The sequence below is a fragment of the Taudactylus pleione genome, unplaced genomic scaffold (assembly GCF_031769625.1).
Source record: "Taudactylus pleione unplaced genomic scaffold, aTauple2 ptg000451l, whole genome shotgun sequence".
Lineage (NCBI taxonomy): Eukaryota > Metazoa > Chordata > Amphibia > Anura > Myobatrachidae > Taudactylus > Taudactylus pleione.
In genome coordinates, this window is record NW_028284853.1 from 389,494 (window position 1) to 407,556 (window position 18,063).

General features: G+C 45.2%; 1 protein-coding gene across 1 annotated transcript in view; it reads left to right on the forward strand.

Annotated features, from left to right (window-relative positions):
• LOC148505496 (uncharacterized) overlaps nucleotides 1-18,063 on the forward strand; it is a 61,535-nt gene that overhangs the window by 29,182 nt on the left and 14,290 nt on the right. The window contains exons 15-28 of the mRNA XM_088448109.1: nucleotides 2,753-2,856; nucleotides 8,135-8,253; nucleotides 8,363-8,524; nucleotides 8,698-8,900; nucleotides 10,999-11,102; nucleotides 12,503-12,618; nucleotides 13,274-13,441; nucleotides 13,536-13,744; nucleotides 13,885-13,988; nucleotides 14,098-14,216; nucleotides 14,674-14,832; nucleotides 15,072-15,274; nucleotides 15,366-15,460; nucleotides 17,727-17,845. Of these exons, the coding sequence (XP_088304235.1) occupies nucleotides 2,753-2,856; nucleotides 8,135-8,253; nucleotides 8,363-8,524; nucleotides 8,698-8,900; nucleotides 10,999-11,102; nucleotides 12,503-12,618; nucleotides 13,274-13,441; nucleotides 13,536-13,744; nucleotides 13,885-13,988; nucleotides 14,098-14,216; nucleotides 14,674-14,832; nucleotides 15,072-15,274; nucleotides 15,366-15,460; nucleotides 17,727-17,845 (1,984 nt within the window). The remainder of the gene's footprint in view (nucleotides 1-2,752; nucleotides 2,857-8,134; nucleotides 8,254-8,362; nucleotides 8,525-8,697; nucleotides 8,901-10,998; nucleotides 11,103-12,502; nucleotides 12,619-13,273; nucleotides 13,442-13,535; nucleotides 13,745-13,884; nucleotides 13,989-14,097; nucleotides 14,217-14,673; nucleotides 14,833-15,071; nucleotides 15,275-15,365; nucleotides 15,461-17,726; nucleotides 17,846-18,063) is intronic.

Genomic DNA, 18,063 nt, shown 5'->3' on the forward strand with positions numbered 1-18,063 from the left:
CAGTGTGCCATTATTCTGTAACCCCAAGTGTCAGTGTGCCATTGTTCTGTCTAGTAAGGGGCTCATCTGTCCCCACTCCTGAAGTTCTGCACATGCAAGCTCCAGCACGGAGAGAAAAGTCACTTACCTGCATCTGTACAGACTTCCGATTGGTGCCAGCAGAACAGGCATTGTGGGCCTGATTCATTACGGATCGCAACTGCAACAGCGTACACAGGGCCTGATTTAGCAAGGAACGCACGGATGCAGATGCACGCAATCAGCTGAAGTTCGCGGTCTGCGCATGTGTCTGGGTCGCAGTGTGCAAACCGCTCACTGCGTCCACAAAAGCGAGAGCAGTGAATACGCAGATCCAGGGAAAAGTGATTGACAGGAAGAACCGTTTTTGGGTGGATACGGGGATTGGTTGGTCGAACGCAGGCGTGCCAGTGCGTTCCCATACCGTTACAGGGGCGTGCATAATTAGCCACTGAGATGCCGGCTGCAGCCTGGCGTCCCTCAACGTGCAGGAAGTCTCTCATCTCCTGTGGCAGGGTCAGGTCTACCTTTAGTCTGTGTGCGTTTCTGATGTTACTCGATATTCCCGATGTCATCTCAGTCTTGTGCATCAGTACAGACGTTAGCGGACAGTAAAGGGGGCGGCATTATGTAGTGCTGGGCGCCTGCATCTTTGTGCTGCGATTCGCACGCACCCAGACTATGCGCATGCCACTGCGAGCGGGATGTGATTACAGTGACGCACAGGAATGGCTGAGTGATTGACAGGAACTTACCGTTTGGATCTGGTGACGGGGGGTGGTCAGGGAAACGCAGACTTGTCTGTGCATTTAAAAACCAGTCCAGGGGTTAAGGCCCTCATTCAGAGCCGCTCGCAAAAAGCAAGTGCTCGATCTGAATGACGGCGGCCATTTTTGTTTAGAAAGGCGGCCTCCTGGCTGCTCGCTAAGCTGTGGGTTACCACCCACAGCTTTAGTGAGTGACCAGGTGATGGTCGCGATGGTCGAGACCATCGCGACCATCGGGGCTTGCGACGAGACCCTTGCGGTAGGGTCTCGTCTACCGCAAGCCCCAGGTAGCTTCCTGCTCTATCAGAGCAGGAAGCTCCCTACTGACATCACTGGGGATGTCAGTAGAGCTGCCTACAAATGGCAGGCGTTCCTTTAGGAACGCCTCCGTTTGTCCGGCCACCCCCCCACCCCGCCTACAAAATGGGACGAGCTGTCGATCAACATCGACAGCCGCCCAGTTTGTAGTGAGCCCCGAAGCGAGAGAATTTCTCTCTCGCTCCATGGCTAGCGCACACGCCATGCGCACGAGGCGCATTCCCCACCATCGACCCACTTGCGAGCGCATAGGCGCTTGCGAACGGGTCTGAATGGGGGCCTAAGGCCCTCATTCAGAGCCGCTCGCTAGCGGCAGTACGCTCATTCCGAGCGATGTTCGCACATCTGCGCATGCGTACGGTTTTTAGTACGCATGCGCGAACCAGTCAGTGCGGCCGAAAATCGTTTGTACGCTATATAGCGAGTGCCTGCTATTTTGAGTGTCAGAATGAGGCGTATGTGGGTGGTAACAGGGGAAGGTGCTTGAAAACGGGGGAGTGGAATTCGAATGCAGGCGTGCTTAAAGGTCAAAACGGGCATTTTATGGGTGTGCATAATTAATACAGCAGCGTCATTGACCACGTCACTTGTTTTTTTTAACTCAGAACTGCTCGCAAAATAGCGGTTGAAAAAACCAACCACAAGAATAGCGAGCAGTTCATACGCTGTACGATGTACTCGATTAATCTAATAAATAGCGGACATGACGTATGGTGCGAGCGGCCAGGGGGCGTTTTTATCAAATAACCGAGCGTATGTTTTGCTCGCTCGTTCAGACTTAGAGGTGTGAACAGACTGCAATGTGCGAACGGATCATTTGAATAGCCACCCCTTGTTTTTGAACGAACGACCGCAAATAGCGAACGGCTCTGAATGAGGGCCTAAGTTCCTACGATTGCATACGCAGCCTCAGCCTGAGTACTCATTGCGTGCAGGAAGTTTAGCAGTTTGTGAGTGAAGATCAGGTCTGCCACAACTGTGCGTATGGGTTCGATGGTTCTCGATGTTACCGATGTTTTTGCTGTCTTGCTAACTAATGCGCATGTAAGTAAGGTGTAGGGGGCAACTTTATGTAGTGCTGGGCGTCTGCACCTCTTGTGTTGCTGCAGCAGTGCGATTGCATTCATTTGCATAATTTCGCAAAGGACGGGTGCGTGTGAACACAGCATTGCGATTCGTGCTGAATCAGCCCCTAAGACCGCTGTTCACCCTAGTGTAAAAAATGATAATGAAAGTAAAACGGAAAAAAAAAATCTCAAATATAACCACCAATCTAGCACTGCCATAGGAAACATCGCAGAGGTGAGGCGTGCCATACACCTATAGGCACTTCAATTAAATAAACTTTACATCTGGCTAGGGGGCATAGAGGGGGCGGAGTATCAGACTTTAAGTAAGATATTCTCTTACAGTGTCCACTCTCCTGGCTGAGCCTATATATCCCAAGTTTTCAGTATTCCCAAGAGAATGAAAGAAAAATATTTTTAGTTGCTATGGACCATCAAAAGCTGAGGTTTTTATCTGCCGTGGCCAAAACATTGTTTCCTCCACAATATGACATATACTGTACATAAGTTCATCCTTTTTATATTCCTCACAACATTTTCATTACAGCAAATGACGGTACTCCACTATTTACTGTTTTACAGCGTAATAGGTTTCAACGATGTCTATAAGTTAATGAGCACCGTAACAAGGATGAATGTATATTACTATATGAAGCGTCAGATGGAGTCTACTGTCCCTCAAAATGGTAAGTTACATCAACATCATATCCTATATACCGTCTTAGGGTGGCATTTCAATTTAAACTTGGCAAACACCATTGTATATAAATCAGTGGTGCTCCTTTCTTTTTAGTGGGACATTTAAGGTCCTGATTTGGAGTTGTACGTTGGTAGCAGTGATGCTACGTCATCGGACCACCAGCGCGACCATCGGTCGGTGCATCGTCTGAGTGCGCCGAAGGCTACTCAGAATGGCCGTCGCAGCCTCTTTAGTTGGGGCACGTAAATCTGCGTCGGAAGACGCCAAACACTGTCCTTGGCACTCCCGGAAAATGGGTGCGACATCATTTATTTCTGTTGTAGATTTAGGAGCACATTCAGACCCACTGGCAAGATGCGGTCGCTCGCAGGCAAAAAGGGGCCGGATATTTAAATTAAGCGCTCGCACTGCGTCACGTAGGGACGCCCTCTATGTCTTAGCGAGCTACCGCAATGAGCGCTCGCTAGTGTTTAAAGACGCCCCCTTCCCACTCGCAACACACGCCATCTCCGGGAATTGTAGGATTAGACGGTAACAGCGAGAGCCATCGGAGCTGCTCGCAGCCCACGGGGTTGCCTTTTCCCCGCCGCAAGCACTGCTATCAGAGGCGGATTTACCGCTAGGCAACGTAGGCGCGCGCTTAGGGCCCGGCCGCCGACGGGGATGTATAATACAGCAGGGCAGAAGGCATTTTGCTTGCTGCCACTGCCGGGAGCCAGCCAGCAGCAGCAGCAGCAGCACCACTCTGCTAGTCAGTGCCTCCTCCTCCCCTGCGCTGTGATCACGTGACATGAACATAGAGGGGAGAGAGGAGCCGACAACACAGGAGGAAGACAGTGAGCCGAGGTGGTGCTGCTCAGCTGCTGCATCAAAGGTGAGGTGCCAGTCAGTGGCATTAGTTTAATATCTGAAGCAGGAGAGCTCACCGCGGGGGCGGGGGTGTAATTAATTATTATTATTAATAGTCCTGCAGTTTAACAAATTCCTGTGGGGGGGTGGGGGGGAGCTGCCTTCATTCCCAGCTAGAGCAGGGGGGCATGGCGTGCTCCCTATAGTGCATTCATGAGCTCTACTTTTTTACCGCATGGAGGGAGCCAGACAGTGTCCTGGATACTCCCCTTCCTTTGCACAGCAAGCAAGTCCCTCTCCTTCCTCCATGCTGCCTTACTACACTGTGCACTGCACTCCTCCTCTTTTCCTGTGCTCTCTGGGATTAGGGTCCTCATTCAGAGGCTCTGAATGTTGGCGGCCGCTTGTATTTTGAAGTGCGGCCTCCCGGTCGCTAGCTAAGCTGTGGGTTACCACCCACAGCTTTAGTGACCGACCAGGCTGATGGTCGCGATGGTCAAGACCATCGCGACCATCGGGGCTTGCGACGAGACCCTTGTGGTTGGGTCTCGGCAACCGCAAGCCCCAGGGAGCTTCCTGCTCTGATCGAGCAGGAAGCTCCCCACTGACATCACTGCTGATGTCAGTGCGGCCGCCCACAAAACGGCAGGCGTTCCTTAAGGAACGCCTCAGTTTGTGAAACCACCCCCCCACCCCGCCTACTAAAAGGGGCGATCTGTCGATCAACATCGACAGCCGCCCCGTTGATAGCGAGCCCCGGAGCGAGAGAATGTCTCTCTCGCTCCGGGGCTTGCTCATGCGCAGGGCCTAAACATCGAACCGCTTGTGAGCGCTCAGCGCTTGCGAGCGGGTCTGAATGAGGTCCTGGGGCTTTACTGTGTAAATCTGTGAGTGTGCTTGATGTACTTCTGATTGTGCACTGTTATATAGTAAAAGAGAGAGGAGGGTGGATTTATTGCTCTGCTGCCATGTACAAGAGGAGTACTATTAGCATATGACCTGCTTCCCCACACTGTATAGGATTGTGTAGCTATATCGCTGCTCTGACTTATATCTCTGCAGCAGGGAAAGCTACACAAAGGCATTCATCTCTGAAAGGTAGTGATAAGGTTCTGCTAAGCTGCTGTCTGTGTATATATGAGGGTTACTGACCTGAAGCTGGCCACACACATGGCGATCTGCACACGATCAGCCAATGGGTACGATTAGTGTACGATTTCCCTTAAAACTCTCCTCGGCAGTTCTGCACACGATCTGCACACAATTTGGTGTCCAATCTTCATACGATCTCCCCTGCATCCGGACTCACAGGGCATCGCCTCCTAGATTGTCAGATCTGCCCTACTGCACGGCAGATCTGACGATGCCATGTGCGACCAGCGGGGACGCACATGCATCGTGATCGTGAGTGAGGACTCAGGATTTGGCCATATTTTACACGATCTGTCGTTCCAATGTATTGGAATCGGCCAGATCGGGTAAAATATCGCTATGTGTGTGGGCAGCTTAAAGGGGTGTATCCAGTCCACTACAAGATCTGAAAACGACCGCATGATTACGACATTGTAATCGTTCAGTCATTTGTCAGTCGTGTGATGAGCCTGCACTGAACGAGCAGTCGGTCAGTGTAGGCTCATCAATCATCTGAAAACATGCTCAACCTGACGATATCGTCAGATTGTCCAGCATGTTTGCCCGATGATAGATGTCTAAACGACCAGCAGGACCGCGCATCGCTGGTCGTTTTAGACACTTTTGCAAACGATTTGCAAACGACTGAACGATCAAACGATCGTTATCGTTCAACTTAATCGTCTAGTGGATACCCCCCTTAAGACTTGCCCTCTCACCTCCTTCATCACACCCCTTCTACTTTCCATCCTCTTCACTTCCCCTGCTTTTATTGATTGATGACTATGGAGCCTATTCATCAACACTAAAATAAAGATTTTAAGGACATTTTCCTTAAATAACATTATTTTAGTATTCATGAAGCCACTAAGCACAGGAGATATCACTGATATCTCCTTGCTAAGTCCCCCTGCGTTAATTTCCACACTCCCCATACATTAGTATGGGGATATGGAAATTATGGTATTCATCAAATTCCGAAAATTATGTATTTTCGGAATTTGATGGAGTTACTATTCGCCACTGAGAGGTGGCGAATAGCAGGACAGACTTACCTTCTTCCAGCTGTGCAGGTCCCCAGGCGTCTCCCTCCGGTGCTCTGATGCATCCTCTGGCTCCGTCTGCAATGCTGACATTGTGGTCTACCAGCAGAACACAATAAAGTTTAGGAAAACATTTTTTTTTTTTTTTCTAAACTGCACTGTGTGCTGCTGGGAGACCACATGACGGACCAGCAGGACAAAGCCGGAGGCGCTGCAGCGGGCAGGTAAGTGCGGACGGGGGGAGGTGAGCGGAGGGGGGAGGGTGCGCACACAAACTTACCTCAGCTGTAAGTAGTGCTGCACATGCGCTGGGTTTACGATTGTAACAGCGCATGCGCAGCATGGATTCCAGCTGCGGTAAGTTAGTGTACAGAGGGATAACTATCTATTTCCCGAAAAGCTGACATCGCAAAAATGAGAGCTTTTCGGAATAGATAGTTATGGGGAGGAGGAATGATGAATTCCTCCGGTAATTAGGTAGAACTCCATGCCAGTTTTAAACCTAATTACCTCCCTCGATATTTTATGTATAATGAATAGGCCCCTATCTCCATTATACTAACAAAAGGGATTTACCTCTTAGTGTGGAGCCTAGACATGTAATAAGGGCCCAATTTAACAACAATCAATATTAAACCAGTGGCATCTTGTTTAGTATCGCAGTGATACTAGCGAATATGCCGTTTGTATTTAACATTACTTACCCCTCCGGCGAGGTACAGCGGCGCCCTTCTCCTCAACGGCATTCTCCATCTTCATTCATATGTATTAGCTTTTCATTTTCATGTTCATTTTCATATCAATTTAATATATTGGCTTCTACTAAATATATTGCTTCATCTTTCTTGATTTGTTCTGTGCATTTCACCTATATCTTTACATTATCAGTAGAATTTGTCAATTGTCTATGCCTCTGCTGGGCCTCTTATGAATATACAGTAGCTCTATTCAGGCAGCAATATAGTGTCATGTTGGGGCCCATTTATCATTGTATATTTGTGGCCTAACCCCGGAAAACACCAGTTTTCGGGTGTTAACCGCAAATATTAAGTTTACCCCAGATGTATCACAGAGGGGCCGAGGCAGATATCTCCGATACCTGCTGCAATCCCTCCATTCCCGCCGGCAGCTGCATCCCCCATAAGTTTCTATGGGGGGATGGTTAACGCACATCTCCAATTGTTAAAGGACTGCACATGCACAGTCCTCCATCTGTGAGTCCAACGGTTGTGATGGTGGCGCCAGGTTGTCACCTTGGTCGCAGAGCCGGGATCACAGATGCAGCAGGAGATACCTGTTTCCTACAGACACCTCCTGCTGCATTTACATCTGAGATGGACGGAATTACACAGCTGCTTATGTGCGGCTCTGCCATTCCGTCCATCTATGAATCAGGCCCTCTGTCCCTGCAGCCAGCATTCAGATTTGAACTATCGGGCAGTTCCCATATTTTTTTTGAATCATGGCACCCTAGAGTATCAGCGTTTTTGTCACGGCACCCCTAATTTTTTATGTTTTTAGAAGTTAAATATAAGGAGGAAAAATGACAAATAATGTAAGGGGAATAAATAGGGAACGGAAATATGGTGTTCAGGATTGTTTAAGGAAGGGGGGGGCCCCAAATCGGTGTCTTGCTTAGGGCCCCATGAGGTCTAAGTCCGCCTCTGACTGCGATCAGTGCGGCCTGAAATACATGCAGGTGACGTGTACATTGATGCCTCGTTGCTAATTATGCACGCCCTTTAAACGGCATTTAGGTGGCCTGACACGCTTGCGTTCGCTCATCCACTCCCCCTGTTCACAAGCACCTTCCCGTTACCTCCCACAAACGGCGCTATCTGTCACTCAATGCAGCGACCTGATAGTGGCTTACGAGCAATCAAAATCAGATTGCAAAGAATGGCTTGCGCACGCACACTGCGAATTATACGCATGCGCAGATGAGCGAAAATCGCTCAGAGCTAGCGCAACTTAGCGACCGGGTCTGAATCAGGTCCTTAAATCCATCCGTCAAAGCTGCCGATGATCGGCGGATTCTCTAAAGCATCTAAAACAGACTAGTGGAGATGTTGGCAATAGCAACCAATCAGATTACTATATATCTATCATTTTTTTAGAATGCAATAGAGAAATGACAGCTATAATCTGATTGGTTGCTATGGGCAATGCCGCCAGTTTTCAGTTTTTAGACCAATGACCAAATGATTACATATTTGAATTAAGAAAATATCCTTGTTGCAGGGGTCCGTTGTGGGCAGAGTACAGACACATCCCAGATCTGGTTGGAGAGAAACTTTGGCGAGTTTAGTGGCTATGCAAACATTTCTGACTTCACACAGTGGAACACGATCTTCCAACATGTGAGTACTAATGAAGAGGGTTTTAAGTAGATCTTGTGGTCTTTCAAATTGACACTCTTTCTTGTTCCATCATTAATAACACGGAATAAATTGCCTCCTATCCTTTCAGGATGACATCATCAACAGTCTAAGCCCTACCCAGTTGGCACAATTGGTTGCACTGCGTACTGATAATGAAGAAATCATTTGCCAAATTGCAGGAAGAGTGCAGAAGTTTGTCCTTGATGATGCTTACCTATTCCTTGACACTTTGCATGTATCACTCACAGAGGTACAGTACAGTGACCCTTGTAAAAATGAACCATTGCTCTGTTAAATCCTCTTAACCTTACTGCTAAACATTCTAGTTAGATTTATTTTTTTCCTGCAAAAACTTTGATTCTCCCACATAATATATGAAAATATGTCGTGCTGTAGAACACTTATGTGGTTTATGTTTTGTAGAACACAAGGCCTAAAGATCTGAATATTGGCCGTCGTCTGCTGGCTTCTAATATTGCGGTCATCGCGCCAGTGCTGAGCAGCTATACCCAAACCGATTGGGAATATCTCATGATTTTCCGATTCAATGTTTTAACTTTAAGCATAGATAATACTCTGCTGTCCGACCTATTGGTCCCTGCTGATTGCAATGGCTACGTCACAATGTAAGTAAATCCTCTGGTGGAGAGAATGAAAGTGTTTAGCGATCGAGTGTCAATTTTTCTGCACATAATTTAAGGACTGTACCCGAATGGCCAACTAAACCCAATAATTGAAATATCAATGCTTTCCCCAAATCTCTCTTGTTGTTCTATTAAAAAAAGAATATATGGAGATTCCTCACTCATATTTAGAGAGGGGGATCCACAGATCATTACAGTGACAAGAAATCCAATCTAGATAAACCTGAAGTGGTTGGGAGAATTCATTGGTTCCTCATTACCGATACAGCTATTTGTTTTTTTAGTTTGAAGGTACTGATTATTGTACAATGTGCATTGTTGTCTTTCAAATGCTTTAATGGACTTCCAAGCTTCACTAGCAACACCACCAACAGTAGAGCACACTTTAAGTAGCGATTAGGCACAGACGCAAAGGAAACACCAAAGAATAGGGAGTTTGCATTTCCCATTGCTGCGAAATGACTGCCAAGCCACTGTGTGTGAGACTACCGAACAGCACAGAAAATGTTGTTACCTAGGAGACTGTTAGCCAGTCATCCAGGCTCAGGCAGCTACTACTACACAAAAGCAGCCTTTCTGTCTGCTCATTCCAGAGTGATCTAAAATTGAGACATTCCACTGCAATGGTTATACATGTGTCTTCTTACACAGGATAAATAGCACGCTAGTCCACTTCAGGGACGGTTTATCATATGCCGCATTTTAAATGGGGATAGGATAAGATAATATCGCTTACATTCGCAACATGAGAATAAAAATTTTCACGCAAATTTAGTAACAATCCCTTGCTAGGACACAGGCTCCGATAAGAGCTTGTCCCGGATTCGGCATCTGCGCACGTACTGAGCATGCGTGGCCGTCAGCCTGTTCACGCATCATCAGCAGGGGCAGACGGGGAGGGACTTTAATTAACGTTAAAGTAGCCCAGAAGTACCACAGGCTGACACCTAACACCTTGGTAGGGGCAAGCTGCTTGGTAAATCCAACAACATAGCAGCCCCCTTGGAACCTATGGGGGCTGCTTTGTGGACAGAAATCAAGGGACCATAGAAGATATCGGCAGGGCATGAGGAGGGTGGTATTTCCAGTGTCATTGTACAGGGTGGGATGCCCTGGGAGTGGTACCAGCCATACTCACCCTCCACTGCAACCTGCGCCTTGCTCTGTCTCATGGCTTCCACGCTGTCTTCACCCATAGTGCCGTGGGTTGTGTTCTGCCTCTCAGAGCGTTTGTAGGATGCTCCGAGCATCATGCCAGTGCTCCAGAGAAGTCTGGAGCCAGTGGGGGAACCAAGTCGTGTTGGATATCGGAGATGTTTGCTGTGGTCACACCTTCTTAAATCCTGGGGATGCTTAGAGCTTTAATCAATATGCCCCTAGAGAAATATAAACATCTGTTCATTCAGATACATTATTTAGCTTAGAGATGCAGAAGGTTTACTATACAGTGGATTTAGGGCCTGATTCAGCACGGATTGCAGGTGCGATTACGCACGCAGATGGGCGATTGTTGCAAACTGCGCATGTGGACGCATCGCAGTGCACATGCGAGAAGCCAACACTGCGATCACGCAGACCCATCACAGTTTGATTGTTAGGAAGTGAGCGTTTGTGTGGTGGTGATTTGTCGAAGAAACGCAGGCGTGTCAGTGCGTTTGAACGCCGTTACAGGGGCGTGGCTAAAGTAGCCACAGCGATGACATACACAGCCTGAGCTCTGACCGCTTACAGGAAGGTTAGCAATTTCTGAGTAAGGTCTGACCTTGTGTAATTGTGCGGGAGGCTCAGACGTTACTCGATGGTACCGATGTTTTCGCAGACTTGCAAGGTATTACGGATGTGAGTGAGGAGAAGTGGGCGTCGTTATATTGGGCTGAGATGGCAGTGCTATCACAGACATTAGCATATTTTCACAGCAGAACTGTGTGAGCTGAGGCTACCACGATGAAATCTGCGATCCGTATTGAATCAGGCCCTTAGTTTGTCTTTAAGTCTGCGATGGCTTCTGCTGTTTGTCTTTATGCCGACAGTAGTTAGTCTTCGCCATATTATAATGTTGCTCTTGCTTTGTGTTACCCAGTATAAAGGCCCTGAGCCTGAATTATGACGACTTCAGCCCAGACACCCGTCAGAGTCTTTTTGAAGCCATAGATAATAATGTGGAAACCCGCGTGACAGCCTCAGGTAAGAGTTATGTGAAAACTATATGAATAAAAAGTGCATCTCTATTTGCTGGTGAAGCTACGGCTGACCAAGTAAAAATTAATTCCAGTAGGATTTTTAGTTTTTACTGTGCTTTTCAAATAGTTTGATAGCATATAAAGAATTAGTTTCCATAATTGCTGTAGAATGTTCTAACTATAATTTCAGGACATTATGGGTGTGATGTACTAAGCATCGCATCCGCGAAGCGGTGCATCCTGCCTCTCATTGGGTACATACTGCGATTGATTACTGCGGTATGTACCTAGAAAGGCAAATAAAATCGCAAAGGACAGCTCTCCCGATAAGAAATGTCCTTTGCTATTCCCCGGAGAGTGGGACTTCTGGGTTTAACATCCAGAAGTCCCTTCGGCATCCTTCTGCGCATGTGCAGAAGGTTGCGGGAGGAGATGAGAGGGATCCGATTGGATCAATAGGCTTCTATTGGGCAATGCCACCTGAAGATGGCATTACCCACCAGGATAGTGCTTAGTACTTATCCGTCTGGGTGGCGCAAAGTGCAGTACTGCTGACAGCTCCCAGCATGTGTTGGCAGGGAGAGGAGAAAGAAATGGAGGATTTTACATTGCACAGAGCAGACAGAGCTCAGAGGGGCATATCAAAGCCTTTCTGCTCACTACATCATGTGACTTGGTTGATATAATAGTGTATGCCACTTTGAAGAATTATAAATAATTAAAATTATCCTGAAGAAACAAACCAAGGAATAATGGTAATTCCAAGATTTTGTTTAGCCTGCTACAGTGATTTATTACAAAAAACATATAGACACACTTTTTTAAAAATACTATCACTGCATTAGTTGCCTGTTTGAAATACTATAATCTGTACGCAAAGTAGTAGAGTTATAAGAAGGGAGGGAGGTGCCTGTTCAATCAGCTGATCAGGGGTGCCCAGAAGGGGTAGGCTGGAACTAATTAATTGGGCCTGGATTTGTCTGGTGGTCCTGGGCCACCCCTTGAGCGCCAGTTTTTTAACAGAGTGGGCATGGCCAGGTCCTACACGCTCGGCCACGCCAGATGTCTCACTCCGCAGCTGATTCAGGATGCAATTTAATTGCGAAGTTGTCATTGAGTTTAAAGAGTAACAGGTGACAGATGAAGTGAGGATATGTGCCTACGTAATGATGCTTAACCCACAACTCCAGTCTGCTCTATACCCAGTCAAGTACACATAGACACCCCCATTCCATACATATACACCATCCTCATATGCAAATCTAGATGCAGAGTGCAAAAGCTGGTGCAATGATATGGTACAGGCAGTCTTTGGTTCTGTTCCCAATATTTACTCACAACAGTAATGAGGGAACATAAATGCAGACCTGTGCTGACCACTTTATCCATGTCTACGAAATACAGGTCTCTGCCCCGTGAGCGGTGAAAATAGCAACATTGCAGTAACCAGACTTTTCGGCAGGTTCTCTGGGTTTGTTAGCTTTGCAGACTTTTCACGCTACATACTCATTTTCGATGGGGTAAGTTCACTTTCTCTACATATAGTAAATACAGATATTTTCATCCATGTCCATTAACACCTTTGCTAGTGAGGCATTTTATCACCCCTGTACTTAGTATATTTTGGCAGTTTTGCGCTGCTGACACTCTGGTGTAAATATACTAAGCGGCAGGTATGGTGACGTCTTCAATCCGCTGGATTTACTATTCAGCGGTTTGAACAGTGATTCTCAAACCACCAGCAATGCCCATCGGTTCACAAATGGCCACATCGCCGGCGGTTTACTCAAAGCCACCAGGCAACAAACCTTGCAAAACCGCCATATCTATCTGGCCAGTTGGAAGATAAGGGCAGTCATTAGGTATTGATTAAAGAAGCAAATTACATTAATACATTTCTTATAGGAGGCAATAATAATATTACAGTATTTTATTAATACATTAGGGGACAAAATAATTTACGTATTAATTTTATTAAAGAGTGTCTATTAATTATTTGTTAATTGAGAACAATAAAATGGCACCATCTTTCCAATTATAATCACCGGAAAGATGGCAAAATTGGAAACAGGTATTGGGAGGGGGAGGGGTTGTATCGGTTGGGGGAGGGTTACTGCTACCCTCCTAATTACACATAAGATATATCACTAGTGTACTTTAATCTCTATTTTACAGCTTTCTATTACTAATATGTTGAGTCCAGACCAAGTAGCAGATTTGGCCTTCACTGGTGATATACTCAGTAATGGAAATGAAGCCCAAATCCTGGGTGAACATTTGTCAGGAATGTCTTTCGCACAAGTAGATAGCTTCTTGACCAAGTTCGGGACCAATGCGGAGCAGGTAAGGGCCAGTCCTGGTTCTGCAACATAAGCAAAGTGTTGGCTGATCTAATGTATAAGATGCTTAGTCATTGTTTTGTTTTGTTCTTCTACAGAAAAACATAATATCCATTCAAAATGCTGATATCCAAAGATTGCTTTTCAGTGCTTGTTATGGCCAGGTCTCAGGCCAGTTTGCTACATTTACCACTGAGCAGTGGACGGACTATTTTCAGGTCAAATTCAGCCTCTTACTGTCGGCCATCACTGTGAGCGATATTCTGCTGATCCCAAATAACATTGACTGCAAGTCCTTCCAAGCCATGTAAGAGAGTGATTCACTGTATCCGAACCTGTACAGTATATAGTATCTATTGTTTGTATTGTACTGTATGCTCCATGCAGCAAGATAATGTCATTCAGATTAATTGCTAAACAATTCTTATTTTTTTTATGAACATGCAGCATGGCTGGATTTAGCAGTCGTTACAGCGCATATATGGATATTGTCAGACAAGGGATATTTGGCTATGCATACGGATACCTGTCTGCTCAGCAGTCAGCCACTGGTGAGAGCATCTACTGTATCTCTATTTTCTGCTGCCTTTGTGGCTTATGAATGGTAAGCAGGCTGTGGGCTGTTCACTGTATCTTATTTTCCATTTGTATTTGTTACAGGATCAGCATGCCCCCAAAACACAGGAGACAGCGGCGAGTGGCTCGTCACCAACCTGGGGGCATTCAGGGAAAAGGCCACCATTCAGGAAATTATAGTAGTAAATCCAGGCTTTCAAGTTGTAAGTACACAGAATATCTACTAGATAGAAGTGATATAGATAGATAGAAGGATTTGTGATAGATAGATAGATAGATATATAGAGATTGATACAGTAGACAGATAGATAGATAGATAGATAGACAGATGTGAGATAGATAGATAGATAGATAGATAGATAGATAGATGTGATATAGATAGATATATAGATGTGAGATAGATATATAGATAGATAGATAGATAGATAGATATAGATTTATATTAGATATGAGATAGATAGATATTAGATAGATAGATAGATAGATAGATATTAGATAGATAGATGATAGATAGATAGATGATAGATGTGATATAGATAGAATAGATGGATGGATGGATGGATGGATGGATGGATGGATGGATGGATGGATGGATGGATGGATGGATGGATGGACAGACAGTATTGATAAAGATTTTGTTTCGCTTTCTGTGATTGGCAGATTCTTGCAGTCCAATACCTCAAAGCCGAGCAGCTGGGCCCATACCTTGCAGACATCTCTGTCTTGTCAAACATGGATACGATGACTACGGTCTTCACTGCAATAAACAGCCAAAATGTTTTCGCCTTTCTCAATTCATTTAATGAGGCCGCTAGCAAGGTACAGTGTATTCATACAGCAGTTTGTGTAACCATTGCTCAGGTCAAACCTTGAGTGAAAGCTTGCCCTATTACTGACATTAGCTATGCATAGTAGTTTTTCATTTTACTGCCATCTAAAAATGTTATTTGATTGGCAAAAGTCCAAACCTGATAAAACTGTGCATGTCATACTTTAATTCAGACTGAAATGAACGAGACTGTAGGTAATAACGTGCGATCTTTGGTTTCCTATTTCAGAAGGGGATCACGGAAATAAGTAGACAATCTGCAAAGTTGTTTCTGGGAGAAACTTTCTGCAAGCTTGTATCCCTCTTACCATCATTCACTGCAGATAATTACGCCAGCTTATTCCGTATACAACTGAAGCTTGTTTGTAATGTGGTCGATGCTAAAATTCTGGGCTACTTAACAGATGTCAGCTGTGACTCCTATGCTGCCACGTAAGAAAAAAGTTTTAATTCCGTATACAATGTATATTGGTAATTGTTTTGTGTAATGATTAACTCATAACATCTTTTCTGCCTTCAACAGGATAGGGGCTTTAGGCGACACTGAGAACCTCGAGAAACCCTCTGATGTATGGAACTATATGGAATCATATCTACAGAAACAACAAGGAAGCACTGGTAAGGTGTAAAGGCTCAATAGACACGACGCATTTCGCATTTCAGTACATAACACCATGTGCCTGAAGGCTCTTACAGGAGAACAGGGTCTCAGCCAATGCTTTGCAACTACAGCCAACTGCTCCATTCATTTTATCCATAGGGCTACTGTTTTTTGTTCTTTAATCTGATTCCCTGGAGAAATTGCTATAAGCAATGCCATTGATTAGACAAATTCAATATAGTGTGGATTCCACTTATTGCACCATCACTGGTCTCTAGGATCATCGGTTGAGACTCTCTGAAGTCTTTTAAATGAAGGTCTCCGTTAAAGGGCACCTTGGTTAATTATGTAATATAGTTAAAGGGGGGGGGGGTAATTATTGAGAAAGGAGTTGGAAAGGGATCAATATGGTTAACAGTGCTAAGAGTTACCAGAAAATGTCTTGTGAGCTATAACGACAGCTTTAGGTTTTTTAGGTTCTAACTCAATTTTTGATCTTTTGATAGTACATATATTTGCATATCATTTGCATCCTCTTGTCCTTAAGTTCTCTTACGATTTAAGTAATGCCAATGTGCTTCCCTACTTATAATAGCACATAACCTAATGGAGCGAAGGAATCTTTTAAAGGCATTACTGACCAAGGGCCTGATTCAGAAAATGGATGTTAATGCCGTCGTTGCTGCGATTATGTACACGGCAGCTGTGCCAGGATTTTTTATTGATATGATCACTGGCGGCTTCGCAAATCTAACTGACCGCGTGCAAAGATGCAGCATCAGGCACAGATCATTTGATCATCGGTCTTCTGAGTAACTCCGTGGTCATGGAGATTGCCTGCGGCAACTGAGATTCCGGAGCCATATTATCTGCTTATGGGATCTCAGGCACAGAGAGATAGATCTTCTCACGCGCGTACGTTGTGAGCAGTGTGACTGGAATTCATGAGCAGACCACCGAACAATCGCTCAACTGTGTAAATATCTGCATTGCGTCCATCTCTATATCAGGCCCCTATTAAGGAATGCTTAAATTCAGCAACAGAGTATAGACCATCTGGCCATCGTCCTTTGGTTCCATATTGGATTGTGTAATATGGCCATGTTTTCTGCTCTCTCCATCTGGTCTTAAGCTAATGAGTAAAAAGTATATGTCGTTTAGTTAACACCGCAATGAAACATCACTTTAATAGAACAAGTGTTACTTTTCATCTTCAGGGTCCATAGGGTCCACAGGGATACCTTGGGGGTGTAGCATACTTGCCAACCCTCCCTCATTGTCAGGGAGACTCCCTGAAATAGCAGCAATCTCCCTGTCTCCCTGAAGAGTCTACCAATCTCCCTCATTTCACCTTACCCTCATTATGACACTGTTATATAAAAGAAAAAACAGAGATATATACATTCAAATGCGATCATTAGTATAATTTCCCTGCATTGGTTATAAGGCACAATGATCCCTATGGTTACATATATGTTCTGAGAAGTATCAGTATATTTTCATCAACATAGATCTTACTAACTGCTTTGGGGCTCATTTACATGTGGATGCAAATCAATTTTATGACTCGCCTCTCAGATGTAGCAGTACACGCCCAGTTTAACGCGCGCTCGTAGGTGCTGCTTTCACAATCTCCCTGAAAAGCTTTTTCAAAAGTACGCAAGTATGGGTTGTAGGTGGTGGTTAAGGACTGGACACCAAACAGTTAACCTTTTGAGTACTTGTTTTCAACTTAATAAACACATTAATCAAAGTAGTAAATCATTTCTGTAGAGAATAGAAAACTCCTGTACAGCCTAAAAATACATAGGAAACCTTATAGAAATACAGCAAGTTCCATTTTTACGTCCCACAAAAAAAGCATTTTACTAGGCCTTAGAATACAATTTGCAGATTTATCCACTTGAAATTATCCGCCCCAAGGGATGGCAACGTGCGCCACTCTATCTGTTGTGGAACTACACCTCCCAGCATGTCTTCTCACAGATTTGCTGTTAGGGAATGGTAAAACTGTGGGGGGTCATGCTGGGGTGTGTAGTTCCACAGGAGCTGGAGCGCCACACGCTGCTTACCCCTGATTTACACTTTGCTGCATCAAAGGGAATTGCACTTTTCTCATGGTGCCAGTTCAGAAATATACAGGTTTGGCGCAAGGGGGGATTTTACCATCTAAAGATGCACACAGGCCATGCTATGATATTACAGCTTGTATGGACTCAACATCATATACAGAATAGAACTGTTAGCAAAATGTGATGTGTAACATATAACATGTATGTCTAGGTTCAGCCTGCAGCGGTGGCAAGGTGGGCTCTAGAGAATGGATAACTAAGAATCTCGGAGTGTTTGCCCATTATTCACCCTGGTCTTTCATTGTTCAGATGTACCCCACTGTAAATGTGGTGAGTCTTGTTGAAATATTTTTTTCCTCTGTGTTACACCCTTCTGTAATGTGGAAATGATGGAGTTTCCTCGTCAGGCAATTAGAAAGAGCGCCAAACAATCAGTGGGGTGAGATTTGCATAGCAGAACACAACTAATGTACATTGGGGCAGATTTAATAAGGCGCGATGTCGCCTCACACTACTCCCCCATGACAAAAACTTAACAACGTTTTACT